Source organism: Parus major, chromosome 2 (genome assembly GCF_001522545.3).
Source record: "Parus major isolate Abel chromosome 2, Parus_major1.1, whole genome shotgun sequence".
NCBI classification, from domain to species: Eukaryota; Metazoa; Chordata; class Aves; order Passeriformes; family Paridae; genus Parus; species Parus major.
The window spans coordinates 146,830,021-146,844,153 of record NC_031769.1 but is presented as its reverse complement, the minus strand read 5'-3'; the positions used below and the strand labels follow the sequence as shown (position 1 = coordinate 146,844,153).

Sequence of the window (14,133 nt, the reverse complement as noted above, 5' to 3'; positions counted from 1 at the left end):
TAGCTGCTCTGCCCCTAACAATGCCTTGTCAGAAGTTGGTTCCCCCCCAGCCCATCTCTAATGCCCTCATTATTAACAGAGGAGCTTCCAAAATTAGTTAGAGATGTCAAAGATCACCTCTAGATAATATAGAGACTGTGACCTTGGGACATGAAGAGGAGGAGCAGCTGAGGGCAGATGGCAGATGAATGTTATCCTGATACTGGATCTGGGCTTTTAACTCCCCTAGATGAGGCCAAAGCCCTAATTTTCCCTAATATTGACTTAGCTCGTGTAGCAAATTTAATACTATCAGATGGGTAAATAGGGGTGGGAACACATATGTGTTTCCCTCCTGTGTGTATTTTAAAAACTGCCATTATGATCATTAAGGTGACTTCTAAAAATACTGATGACATTAGAAGCAGGCATTGGGCTTTTGTGCATATGGGGCTTCATTCAGAGCAGATGAGGCACAAATCTTTCAGGGTTAGTGCTGCATCAGATTTCTGAAGCTGCAGTAGTGAGGGTTGGGATTCTGTTCTTCCAAGCTGATTTTGTAGTGATGAGAATTTGGTGTCCTACATGAACCTGCTGTTGGAATCAAGGGTGAAGGAACAGTTTGGTCCTTACAGATAGCAGGATTTGTACTGGGTGACTGTTCCACATCAATCCAGTTGTGTGTCTGTCCTACAGTGATTCTGTGGTGTGTTTAACACTACAAGGAGCAACACAGCTGAAACCAGAGAATATCTGATACAATTCTTTTTGGTAGGATGCAGAGAAGAGTTGTGTTATATGGATTGGGGTGGCATTGTGTGTCAGACCTGCTGCAGGTGCAGAGCAGAGCAATGTCCTTCATTTTGAATGGGAAATTGTGGGGAAAACAAGTGAGCTGTGTACTTGGGTTTTTGCCTTGGTCACAAAAGTGGTTGCTGAAAATCAGCTTTTCCCATGGATATGTTGAGATATTCTGGTCTTACATTACAGAAGCTGGAGCTGGTAAATTACAGGACTAATTCTGGTGGATTTTGATGGGATGGATGGGATGGATGTTGTGTTGTGTGTTGATGTAAAACAAAGATCCTGGTTGAACTCTAGTGGCTGAGGGTCAACTATAGCATAGAAAACCTAGCACCAAATTACATTCCAGAGTTAGAAATCTGAATGTTTAAAGACAGATGCTAGAACACACCTGAGCTGTTAAAAATAAATCCAGAGAAATTACCAAGAATAAATAAATAATTGCATATACAGGACAATTAAGAGACAGGTTATATTTTTTTTAATATAAATTTCACCAACTAAGTAGAAGTACATAATTTCCCAATATATAAAAGCATCAGCTAAAAATAAATGTGTAGAACAAATGGATAAGGAGAAAATGATGCAATATAAATTTTTGTTTTCATGCTTCATTAAATGATGGTAATTACTATTTGTGTGCCATGTACTGAATGGAGTACAGAAGACATTTTCTTAGTTTGGTTGCTTATCTAAATATCTCATGTGTTGGGATGATTATTTTTGGGTATGATCTTAACTCTTCAGTGGGAACTTAATCACTGAAGGGTTGTTTAAATGCAGTGTTCAAAGCAGTGCACATTTGGAAAAAAAGTAGAAATAAAAAAGAACTAAGTTGTGTAAGTAGGTCATAGAGATTGAAAGAAAAGCAAGAGAAATAGATTGCTTATTTTTAAACTGTCCTCCTGAAAAACTGGAGTTTATCCTGTGGGAAATTCCTTGGTAGCATTAAGCTGGGAAAGCCAGTAGTGGCTAATTACTGGTATTTGCCCTTTTTGAGACACCATTTGATGGTAGAGTTTCTAAAGAATTTCCACAGTATTTATGCTTGAAAATTCAATGTCAAGTTTGATAATTGTATGTAGTAATTTATAAGACTATAAACATGTTTAAACCTAAAATATCTTTTTAAGGCACAGTATCAAATAGCTTTTTTAAAAAAATCCCTAAGCTGGAAAGCATTTGCCAAGTTCAGAATTATTCTACTGTTGTTCTTAATAAAGAAATCTAAATCCAGCATGGTGTTTTTATGAACTGCTTGTCAGCCTGGGTGAACCTTCTGAAATACTGCAGCTGCATAAAAAACTCGCGTGCAGGAAAATGAAGCAGATGGCTTTTGAAAGTAGCAGCTGGTATATAAAATACAAGGCCAGTGATAGATTTCTCCTTAAATCATAGCATAGGGCTGTTCTCTAATTTCTCCATCTTCACAAACATGGGCTTTCCTATGTTTTCAATTTTTATTTTAAATTGTTCCATCTGGAATTTGCCGTCCATTTCTGTAGCTGGGAAAGTGCCCGTTATTTTCTAGTAAATTTTGAAAAGTTGGAAGTGACACCATCAGTAATTTCTCCATTCAAGTAAAAGAGCAAATATTTTATAAGTCCTGACATCAGAAATAAAACTGGGCTTGTATTTAGGTGCCCATCTTGCATGTGGGAAAAGCCTTTTAGTTCATTTTGTGTTCGTCTCCTTTCTTTTGTTGTGATTTAGGAGTATCTTTGAACTTTTAATGCCCAAAATACTGGAAACAGAAGAGAGATTTCTGCTCTGGGGAAAAGAAGAGTGATTTAAAAAAAACCCCTAAAATATTGTTAAGAATAAAATGTATTTTAAATAAAGTGAATTGTTGCTGAATATCAGGGCAGTAATAAATCGGGAAATACGGTGTAAGATTGTGTTGGATTTCAAAACCCTTTTTTGCTTAGGATATTACTGCTCTTTCTAAGCATTTATTCACCAATGGTGGGTGATGTGTATTCTCTGTGCGGGGGAAATGACAATTTTATTTCATTTTTTGTTTTATCAGAACATGTGAAAGACTTATTTTTCCTACCTCTGAGAGGAGCCTTTATCCTTGGCATTATTTTTTTCCCCACACTGCAGCCCTTTTTTGTGTCAGAATGTTCATAGCTGTTGTGGCCAAGAAGTCAACTCCAAATGTGAAGTTTATGTCACACTTTAATTCTGATTTGCCACCCTATGAATGGGCAAATTTCGTAGAGTTGCTTCCTCTGACACTGTCACTGCAGTAGTACTTGCCTGGAAGCCTGAAGCAGTTTTTATTTCCATTATTCCATATTTAATGGAACTTAAGTAGACTAATCCTTTCCCCCCAAAGCATGCACCTGCTTGGCTATAAATCTGACTTAAACTTGTTAGAGCATACTAAAAAAAAAATCCAAGGGAAAAGGTTCTTGAAATCAGCACAGCAGTTTGCAGCAATAAATTACTTTTGTCTCTTATCCTCCTTTAAACTGTTTTCCAATATATTTTTTCTCAGGGAGTTGAGATAAACACATTACGTGGGAATACAAAATGAGTGTCAGTGGAAGCAAATATGTTACAAGCAAAATACAACAAAGTGACTCACTTCAGAGATCATGTTTTGGGTTTTGATTGTTACCAAATAAAAAGCATATAGGATTTTAGCAGTGTTGACACTTGAATTCTGAATCCTGGTGTCAGTCCAAGTGTTTGCCTTGTTGATGTTTATGCATTTTTATTGCTGTAACATTGTGACCATAAAGTATTTGAGATAAATAGACTTCACCTAATTTTATCATTGCCAGAGCATCTGGTCTCTAGTGTTGGGGTATTAATGTTGTAATGGCACACATTAAGGAGCACCTTAAAAGCTTTGTTGGGCTTGAGAAAGAGATCAAGGGCTGCTTTTTTGGTTTCTTGTTTGGTCACTTGGATTTTTGGGGTGGCTTTTTCGAAACCAGATTTGTGTGACAGGTTTATATGAATCTGTTTTATCTTACAAACTAGGTAAAATTAAGGTGTGTTAAATAGCATCGTACAGGTTTTTTTTTCTGGTTTAGCCTTTGGAGAGATCCCACTCTGAACAATTAAATTGCTGAAAAGATTATGGCAGTGGTGCTTGGTCTGTGTGTTTATATATCTATGTACATACAGATACATACATTCTTCACCTTCTCCAGGTATTGTACACTGTTACCTGAATTTCCAAGCTGTAGGAAGTTCAGCCAAAGGTATGCACACACTGCCAGGGAGTACAGCAAGCTCACAGATACCAGGATCTTCAGACCCCACAGAGAAGATCCATCCTCTCTCTTCACAGACTTCTGAATTTGTAGTCAGCAGAAAAAACCTGATAGGTTTTGTTAGATTTGTAAGAGTTCAGTTTTTGTGCCTTTGTGTATATATAGGCTTTGTGCTCTTGAAGATGGGTCCTTTGTTTGTCTAACCCAGAAAATATTCTCATTTCTCTCATTTAATTATATTAACAATAATAATAATAATAATAAAAGTTATAATTGAGCAAACACAAAAGACTTCTTAGAAAACTCTTCAATTGCCTTGTGACAGTGCATTTAATTACCATTAAATTATCTCTTATGTCTCTTCCACTTAATATTTGCTCAGGCTTTTTCCTTGGGAGGTTATGCTGAACCTCCTGTGAAATTCTTATCTAATCTCTGCACAGGCATTAGTTCATGCATTGATCTGATGCCATCTCAAAGAGAATAGTCAAGCAAAATTAAAGGTGATAAGAGGAGTTCTCATTGGTATTCTGGCAGTAGAAATTGAATCTGCTTTCTTTTTTCCCTTGCTGAAATTGAAAGAAGAATGTGTGCAGGCAGGTTTATGAAAAAAGGGAAAAATGAAGCACCTTTGGCTATCCGTAGTAGGACACTGTTAAATCCAGACCACTGGATTCTCACCACAGGTTTTCTGAAGCTTGTAATCTCTTTTTATAACTCACGAAATTTAAACACTAAAATAAGTAGGCATATATAATGTAAAATACTTCTTTTTCCCCCTTCCATTTTGTTGGAATGGGGGATGATATTTTATTTTTTTTTGGTCAGTATCTGATGTCTGTAGTTGCAGAGTCAAACTGGGAACGTGACTGGAAAGCTCACAAGCCGCAGGGCAAGAGGAGATAAACCCCAAACTTTAAATATTTGGGTAATGTTGCTTATTTATTTATGGAATAGGAGGCTAGCAGCATTTTGAAATCATGTTTGCATGAAACTGGAGATGCTCTTAAGCTCTTTAGTTTAACAAATTGAGCACTGGAGCACTGGGATCCACAAGGCAAAGAGCTGTGAAGATAAATGAATCCACATTTAATCATAATACACTGGTCCATAAATTAGCATAGTTCCTGTAAGTGGATGTTTTGTGTGTCAGGACTGAAAAGCTACTTTGCTACAGCCAGTAGTGTCTGAATACCTCAAGTAATAGATGGATAACGGCTTTGAAATTTCCTGGTGATGCAAAATTGCTGAAATGGTTCAAAAATTGAATCTATAGTTTAACCAAAACAAACAAAATAAAAACAAACAAACAAAAAAAGTTTTATTAAATATAAGTGATCAGTCAATGGGTATTTGATTTGGATGGGTGTAAGGCAGATCAGCCAAGGGATTTTTGTGAACAGGTTTACTTGTTAGGTGAAGTAGTTTAGGCTGTACGTGAAGGTGAATTCTCAGAAAAGGGACATGAGAACTTCTGTAATTTGGGTATCCATAGATGATCTGACCTCATGTTCAACACTTTCTTCCATTTTGAAGTACCCCCACGTGGACCTGAGGGTGAGGAGGTCTGTGCTGTTGTTCACCACCCACATGGGTTTGCAGAGGTCATTTATGGCACTCTGTGGAGCCTTAAACTCTATTCCTGATTTACCTGCCCTGAGCTTCTGTCTGACAGTTTACTGCAGGACCTGTTCAAAGTCCTTTCTCATGAACAGAGATCCTGGTGTAATTCATTACATTTTGCTGTTTATAGCATCACAGAACCATTTAGGCTGGAAAAAACTTGGTATATCAACCACTAGCCCAGCACTGCCACATCCACAAGTGAACCACGTCCTCAAGGGCTACATCCATACTTGGAATGGTTCCAGAGATGATTCCACCACTTCCCTGCACAGTCTGTTTCCAATCCCTGACCACCCTTTCAGTGGAGAAATCATCCTAATATCCACTCTAAATCAAATTATTTAAAATTGTGAGCATAATGAAGAGAAGAATTATTAATTCATATTGTGTCTACTATTACTATGGGAATACAGAATTATTATTTCCATATGTGTGTACAAATAGCACACTACATGATGCTGAAGGGCAATTATTCTCCTGTCTCATTAGTATTTGTAGGAACTGAATTGAGAAGAGTTAAAAGCTCATTATTTTGTCATATTGAGTGCCTGTATGAATTCAAATGCAAGAAGCTTTTTTATTATGTTTCAGCTATTGTAATAATTCATTTTCTCAGTCTTGCACAGTTTATCATATTTCTTCTTTCACGTCTTTCAATAACAAAATTTCTCATACAATTAGATCCAGGAAGTTTTTAGGGATTTGTTTGTAGTTTGGAGCAGGAGCCAGCTGCCACACTGCTGCTGAGGGAATGCTCTGGTGGATGCTCACATGTGCCGAGGAGAATGCTGAGTGGAGAACACCTCCAGCTGTTGGATCCACTGCTGTACTTCCTTATCTCCCAAGTTATGCATTTCATGGCAGTAGTAGTTTGAAATAGTTGTTCTTACAACTTGTCATCACTCAACAAACCCACTTGGTGAAGTGTGTTGCTTTCATAGTGCATCATCTCTCCTCTTTGATCTGCAAGTCAGTCACAAGGATTTTTGTGGTATTTCGGGACTTGCTGCAACTTTAGGATCTCAATAGCAACTTGATATTTTCATAAGAGGATAACAGGAGCTGTTGAGGAAAAGCTGTCAAGATTTACTGGTGCAAGATTTGCAGAGTGAAGTTTTTGGGCGCTGGTTCCGTTCTCTCTTACTGCCTGAATTTTTTGTTAGTTACTGTATAAATTGCTTACTCCAGTGTGGTGAAAGTATTACCTAAAATATAAGATTCTGCTCACATCCATGCTGGTAAATAAGACAAGTCCAGGACATGTGATGAAGATATCAAGTAGATATTCCTACTGTACAATCCTACAGATTCCTACTGTAGATGGTTACCACCCAGTTTCACTCTTGGTTCTTCTTGCTAGTTCAGCATTATTTATGCCAGTGTGCCATTTTATGCAGTACAATTTGCACATTCTTCTCTGTTTACTTCTATTTTTATTTTCACTGTACTTCCCAGGCATTTATAAGTTTTATTTACATGATTAGGTCTGCCTAGACAATTAAATCCTGTTGATCAGGATGGTTCAAAACACAGCTTGCCTTCTCCTAGCTGGAATGCAAGTGTAACAGTCTGCTCAGTCCTCTCTGAATTTTCATTATATTTAATAAAACATAGCCAATAGTGACATAGGTAAGGAATTTTGCAATCAAGTTCATTGTGGTCGAAATGTGTTTCTTACCTAAGTGCAGCTCATTTGTGGAGAATATGAACACAAATTCTTTGTTCTCTTCCTGGACTGTGAAATGTCATTCCAGAAAATTAAGATGTATTCATTTGAAAGTTTTGGAGAGTATTTTAATCTGTGTTGGCACTGAACTGATGTTTCTGTGATGCCTACCTGCTTCTTTTGCTGTAGGTGAAAAATGACTATATGTTAGAAATAGCAGATCAAGTGGACCAGGAAATTGCTTTGAAACTAGGTTGCCTTGAAATCCGGTAAGCTGATAATTTAATTTATTATTCAACATCTTTCTGACAGAATATATACATTAATTTTGAAACTGCTTAAAGTTCATCAATTTCTGACCAGTAGAGTTGAATAAAACATCATAAGACTTTTTCTGCTACAAAGCAGTTTTTAAAAAAACTGAATAGACTGTATTGTAACTCATTTCTAGTGATTTTTAAATTAACATTATTTTAAAATTTTAATTAATTACATCTTGATATACTGCCTTTTGGGTGAATTCGTCATCTGAATAATTCAAAGGCCTGTAGAGTACATTGAAGTATGCTTAAAAAGAAATGCATCTGTGGTGTTATTTAGTAAATAGTCTTGTGATTCTGCATATATAAATCCTACAGCTAAAGAATGTAATTATAGATAAATGCTGCTACCTTTCCTTCTGTATTTACTCAATTTTTAACGTGCTATTTTGAAATGATTAAATCTTAAGGATCCTTTTGGGTGTTTTTGGCATTCTTGTCAACTGCATAGATAGCTGGAAAATAAAGATAAATAGATTAAGAGATCCTTGAGAGAATTCCCATCTTTGAAATGCATGTGTTGGGTTTTGCTAATTTATGGAGAATTTCCAGCCTGAAACATTTGATTTAGTTATGCTGATGTCTCACGCAGGGAGATTAGGGAAGAAGTAAAATTGATAAGAAATGAATGACAAATGTAAACTTGTTAGGAATGAATAAAAGTGTCCTTTGAACAGTACTTTCCAAATTAAAACAAAATTTAGGCTTATGAAATTTCCCAGGTATCACAGGAGAACCTGATGCCTTTGTTGTAAGTTTTGCTGGTAGCCCCAGAGAAACGAAAAGTTCTTTGTGTAACTGCAAGTTCCTAATGCACTTAAAAAATCATTGTGCCTTATTTCAAAACATGTGATGAAAAGAATAATCTGTGATTATGTTGTCAGTCAGCTCCTGCCTTCCCTGGTTCTCAAGCTGTGGCTCTTCAGAGCATTTTTACGAGATACTTCTCGTAGATGAACTACTGAAACTCTTAGAATGAGCATTACTGGTCCATTTTCTCCATGAAAACAACAATCTCATCCCTCTCCTAACAAAGCCTTCCTATTTATTCATTCACTTGTTAATGTGAACATGTCTGGATTGAAGCAGTTCTCATCATTCCCTGCTTCCCCTGGTTTTCCCTGTCCCATGCACAGAGGGTTCTCACGAGGAAATGCAGTGTGAGGTTGAGGTAGAAAGGAGCTGATGAAGGCCAGACTAGGTCACTTCTTTTCTGAAGATGCAGTTAATTTGTAAAATAAAAATCTGATCTGTTGAGGTAGGATAATAATGTACTTAATACTTAACCTTTGAATTCATTCTGCCAATGTTTTCTGATGCTGAGTAGAAGTTTTGATTATGTTGATGTTGAAGTTTTAGGCTGAATTATCCAATAATTGTTGCTTTCAAATATTTTTCCTGACTTCAGGAGATCCTACGGAGAGATGAGAGGCAATGCATTAGAAAAGAAGTCCAACTATGAAGTGTTAGAGTAAGTACTGTGTTCTAGCTTTAGGTTTGAACTGTCCCTTCTGTGCATCAGGAGCAACAAATTCAGTTCAATGACAGAATGTTCTGTTGTAATTTTTCAATTCCATCCAGGTTGTTAAGATGCTTTAATGTAAGAAAAGGATGATGAAACCCATTGAGATGTAGGAGAAGTGCCTTTTAACTGTGGTCCAGAGAAACAGGTTTGGAGTAGTTTAAACATGATCAGGAGGCTTACTGTGGTTTTTAGCAATTTTGCTAATGTTTATGGGGTTCAGAAACTCTGGTTGTGAGGTGATTTTATTTCTCAGTGTTTCTCTGTGCCCAGTTGCATTTTTCAGTTGTGACTCATTTGTGGTAAAGTTTGAGTTTCTTGAAAATGTTTGTGGTATTGTTTTTGTTTCAGTTTGCTCAGTGTGTGCATTTTCTGAGTTGTGACCTTGTAATTAACAAGGTTATTTTTTATCTGTATATCACAAATTTAAAGAAGACCAAGGAGAATCCTTGCACTGAAATATTTTGTTTATTTATTCATGTTGTACAGGAGATGGCTTCAGTTCAAACAAGCCAAAGTCCTTCAGCTTTTTAACAAAAACCTGAAAACTGATTTTATTTGTATTTATGTAGTGGATAAAGTTGCAGGCATACATGCACCAATCATACGCTTATTACTAATTACCCTTGTGATAAGATCCTGTACAGTTTAACACAAAATTGGAATAAAAGGTTGCTGAAGCAACCTTTTTTAATCCTATTTTTAATGACAAATTGGTGCTAACTTTTAGAGTTGTGAAATTAGGGCATTTGGAGGAGGAAGGAAAGATTTTATACAACAATGCATAAGTTTCCAAGGATTTTTGAGGAATCTATGATATTACTAGGTAAAGATAACTTTGATGACTAGCCTGCTTATTTGGTATTTCTGGAGTACTCATATTTATCCAGATTTTTTAAAACTTTAGTTTTGTTTGAATTAGGGATTTTTTAAAATTTATATTTTAAGGACTTCAGGTTTTTGTCCGTAGAAACATTAGCAGAAATAACCTGGTTGAGGGAACACATCACAAAATAAGAAAGGACTAATAAAAATAGCAGATAGACAAGACTGAAAAGGGATATAAAAAATATTTGAAAGTACATGAGTTATGGTTGATGTAGTTTACATTCATAAGTTTCAGTAAGAACTTGAGTATTTTTAAGCCAGTTTTTTTGGCAAGTCAGGAGCTACAAGCATAAGTAATTATGTTAATGACTTTGGAAACAATCAGACAAAGGAAAGCAGGGTCATAACAGGTTACTCAAAGTATAAATTAATAATTGTAACAGGTGAGAGTTCCAGGAGGACTCAGTGTGGTGCTGCTTCCAGTTTAACAGTGATTTCTTTCCTTCAGTCTTTGTTTTCCAAACAGTGACTGCTTTGGTTGGAAGTAATAAATTGCTGCTGAAAGGCAAAGTGAAGCAAAACCCTGATGTGCAAAATGTAACAGCTTAATACCATGTAGAATTGGACGTGGAGAATTGTGCATTTCAAAAGTTTTTTTTCTTTTTTGAGAAGCAAGATGTGATTTGTATGGGATTTAGCTGGGAGACATGAAGGAAAAAACCAACTTAAACTGACTATACTATTGATAATTACAAGCTGGAAAGGTCTACAAAAAGTGCCAGTGATCCCCAAAATGCATTAATTTGATCTTACCATCTTAATAGCCCATAAATCTTTAACTGCACAAGTAATATTTATTGCTCAAGTGAGGCTTTTTGGTATTTTTTGTGGGGGATTACTGGTTTTAGTACATCATGAGGCACTTAACCAGCTGAGAGCAATTTTTAAATGGCCCTTTTTTGCATTGGGTGTGATTGCTCCTTGCCTGCCTTTGTCAGATGTCTATTTGATGTATATTTGTCTTTGATCAGATTGTCCTACGAGAACAGATCTGGATGGAAAATGGTAGATGGGATCAAATTGTTAAGTAGCCTTTAATAGTTGGGCCTTCATAGAGAGAAAGAAGAATTTTTTCATAACAAATGTGAAGCCTGTTAGTGAGAACAGGGATAATTACAAGTACAGAAATGGGAGCTGTAGGAAGGAACAGGTGCAGCCACAATTTGGTAAAAGGCATGTTAAAGTCTATTATGTTAATCTAATGTTACTTTTTTTGTTGTAACTTGAATTGAGGTGAAAAATACATGATACATGCTGCCTAAAGCTGCTTATTACTATAAGACAAGCAGTATCACCTATCTGTAGTTGGTGTTTTATTAATCTGACTGAAGTTTGTACGTTAAAAAAAATTGAATTTAGATTTAAGCCCATAAATAGGCTGGAATAGATGAGGTTAAGTACAAAGCTTTAGTAGAACTGTACAAACCAGGCTCTCAGTGCTGGCTATCTCTTGTTGACAATCAGAAACCAGATGTCTGAGTCCTTCATCCAGAGCCCTGAGTTGGTGTCTCCCTTGTTGGCCATTCTACCCCCACACAGCACAGCTGGGAAGGAGTTTGTAGGGTTGTGTGTGTAGAACTGTTTGTATGTTCCAATTTCCAGTGCTTATTCTCTTATTTATAGGTATCCATAAGTTGTTGCTGGCCAGGGAATTAAATCTGTGTGGTTCTTCTGTTAAATTCTCCTCCAGTAAAGAAATTTGCCATCTCAGCTGAACACAGGAAATGCTTTATTAACAAGTTTTGTTAAGAGTTGTGGTCTGTTGTACTCTGCATAAGAATTTTTTCTCAGTTTGTTGCACCCAGAGCTGTACAAAAGGCTGCTCTACAGCTTGTCCTAGTAATGAATCAAATGAGGCTGTGGCAGCTGTGTGCTGCAGGACTGTTAAGATGAAGGATACCAGGGTGATGGAAGGTGCTTCATTTCAGAAGCACCAACTCTCTTTCTCAAATACTTAATGTTAAACTAATACGTCCCTGTCAAAATGTCTTTGCATATTATTTAGATGGTAATAGTGTGTTAGATTCATTTAACTGTGTGGGATGATAAACCAAGTATCATTTGCATTTGAGAAGAAATGCATGGAAGGAATTAACATTTATGAAGTTTTATAATCCTGCAGCTTACTGTCATTGCACAGATGCCGGTGCTGCACATGAACATTCTGCTCCTCCTGTTTGAGGATGTTTTTAGTATGAGTCTGTATACTACTCATCTTCAGAGAGCTTTAAAAATACCCTGGTTTATTCTTCTGAGCGAGCTTTTTATATTGACTTTACTGTTGGCTTTGTTCTTGTGCCGTTAGGTAGCAGTAAATAAATCCTGAATATCTCTGCTTGCTAACAGCTATTTCTTGCTTTGCCAAGTGTAAGAATTCCAGATGTATTTCTGTGTATGTTCAAAGTATGCAGTCATGGAAAGCTCACTTTCATACTTGTTCCAGAAGCAGATAAGAATAGTTGAAAGAGATGGTAATGTCCTAAAAAGAAAAAAATCAATAACGCCTTTGAGCTGTAAATCCTTTTCCTATTTATACTTTTCTCTTATTTTTTCCATGTGAGTTTTTTGCACTTGGTTGTACAGTGCTGTCTTCTGCACTAATATCATTGGCAATTTCTGGAACACCTTTTTTTGAAGCTGATGTTCACTTGTAGTGACACAAGCACATGTCAAACATAAGCTACCTGCAGCACATCAGAGCACAGAAATATTTACTGGCTCTGATTTTCAAACCAGGCCTACAACCCACTTTATAAGTGTGAACATGAGCTTGATAAATTCAGTTTGCAAAATCTGAGCTCACAGCCACCCATTTATAATTGCAAAAAGTGAGATTGCTTGCAAGACAAAGTTGGCAATTTTAATTTGCTCAGTATGAGGAAAACATAATGGTAGACATTTAAACAGCCCCTTAATTATTGTGCTTCAAAGGGTAAAACAGTAGTGGAATTGCACACAGCATGCTTAGTGAGGTGATCTCTTGAGTATTCCTTTATGGATTCCTGGATTGCTTAGGCCAAGTTGGGGGTCTGAGAAACCTGGTCTAGTGGAACTTGACCCTCCCCATGGCAACTGAATGGTCATTAAGATTTCTTCAAACCCAAACTATTCTATAGTTCTTTAATGTATCTTCTGCTCCATTCTGGTAGAGGTTTTCCACTTTCATTTTGTTCTCCTCTCATCTGACTACATGCTTTAAGAATATTTTCTCTATATTCTTGAAATGATTAAAACATGTACAAATGACAGTTTTTGTTCTCAAAACTCCTCTGTGCCCAAGCCACCATTTCAAATAACAGACTTTCCACACAGGTACCTGGTTAAATGCAATATCCTTTGGGGTTTAAAATAGAAGATGCTGCTGTGCCACATTTGATGTGGGGTGGTGCTGTAGTTAGAATTTTAATGGTAGTCTGTTTGTTACTGAGATTTTCAAGGATTTTGTTAGGAAAATGGTTTAGTAATTGTATATGCTAGTTAAAAAACAGAACATAGACGCAAAGCACCCTGAAAAGAGAAATATGATACTGCACAATGTTTTTGATATTAATGCTGTGTGTACTTTTTCTTTCAGGAAGGATGTTGGTTTGAGACGGTTTTTCCCGAAGAGTTTACTAGATTCAGTGAAGGTAATTACAGTCCCAGTCAATCCTATACTGCTGTAAAGAAAAATGTGTCAGAAATCTGAAAATTGCATTATAGTTTGTAACTGTACAGTCCTAAGGGAATTGCTGTGCAGTTTTGCTTTGTGATAAAATATCCAAGCTGTCTGTCGGATTGGTGGGATCTAAATCCCGGTCATGCATCTGGCTGGACAAGGATAAAGTGATTCACATGGCCTTGCTGAGCTGCTGTGAGAGGGGCACAGCTCTTCCTCTCAAACCTTGGGGGTAAAAGTGCAGAACCAGTCCTTGGAGCCTCTTGTATCAAATAACTTTTTTTTTTTTTACTTCTCTAAAAGAAAAATGAGACTTCTGGAGAAATAGGAAGGGAACATGTTAGAAAAAAGAGTATTTTACTGGGAACTTGATAAACTTGGTTACCTTCTTCTGCAAGACTGTATCCAGCTTATGCAAGGAAGATTTCCAGTAATTTCTG

The 14,133-nt window shown here is 36.6% G+C and overlaps 1 protein-coding gene across 13 annotated transcripts in view; it reads left to right on the top strand.

Moving 5' to 3' along the window:
• The window catches only part of PTK2 (protein tyrosine kinase 2), a 190,985-nt gene that overhangs the window by 106,917 nt on the left and 69,935 nt on the right, over positions 1 to 14,133 (top strand). For all 13 annotated transcript variants that reach the window (XM_033512470.1, XM_033512471.1, XM_033512472.1 and 10 more), the window contains 3 exons: positions 7,495 to 7,574; positions 9,034 to 9,096; positions 13,610 to 13,664. In XM_033512470.1, the coding sequence (XP_033368361.1) occupies positions 7,495 to 7,574; positions 9,034 to 9,096; positions 13,610 to 13,664 (198 nt within the window). The remainder of the gene's footprint in view (positions 1 to 7,494; positions 7,575 to 9,033; positions 9,097 to 13,609; positions 13,665 to 14,133) is intronic.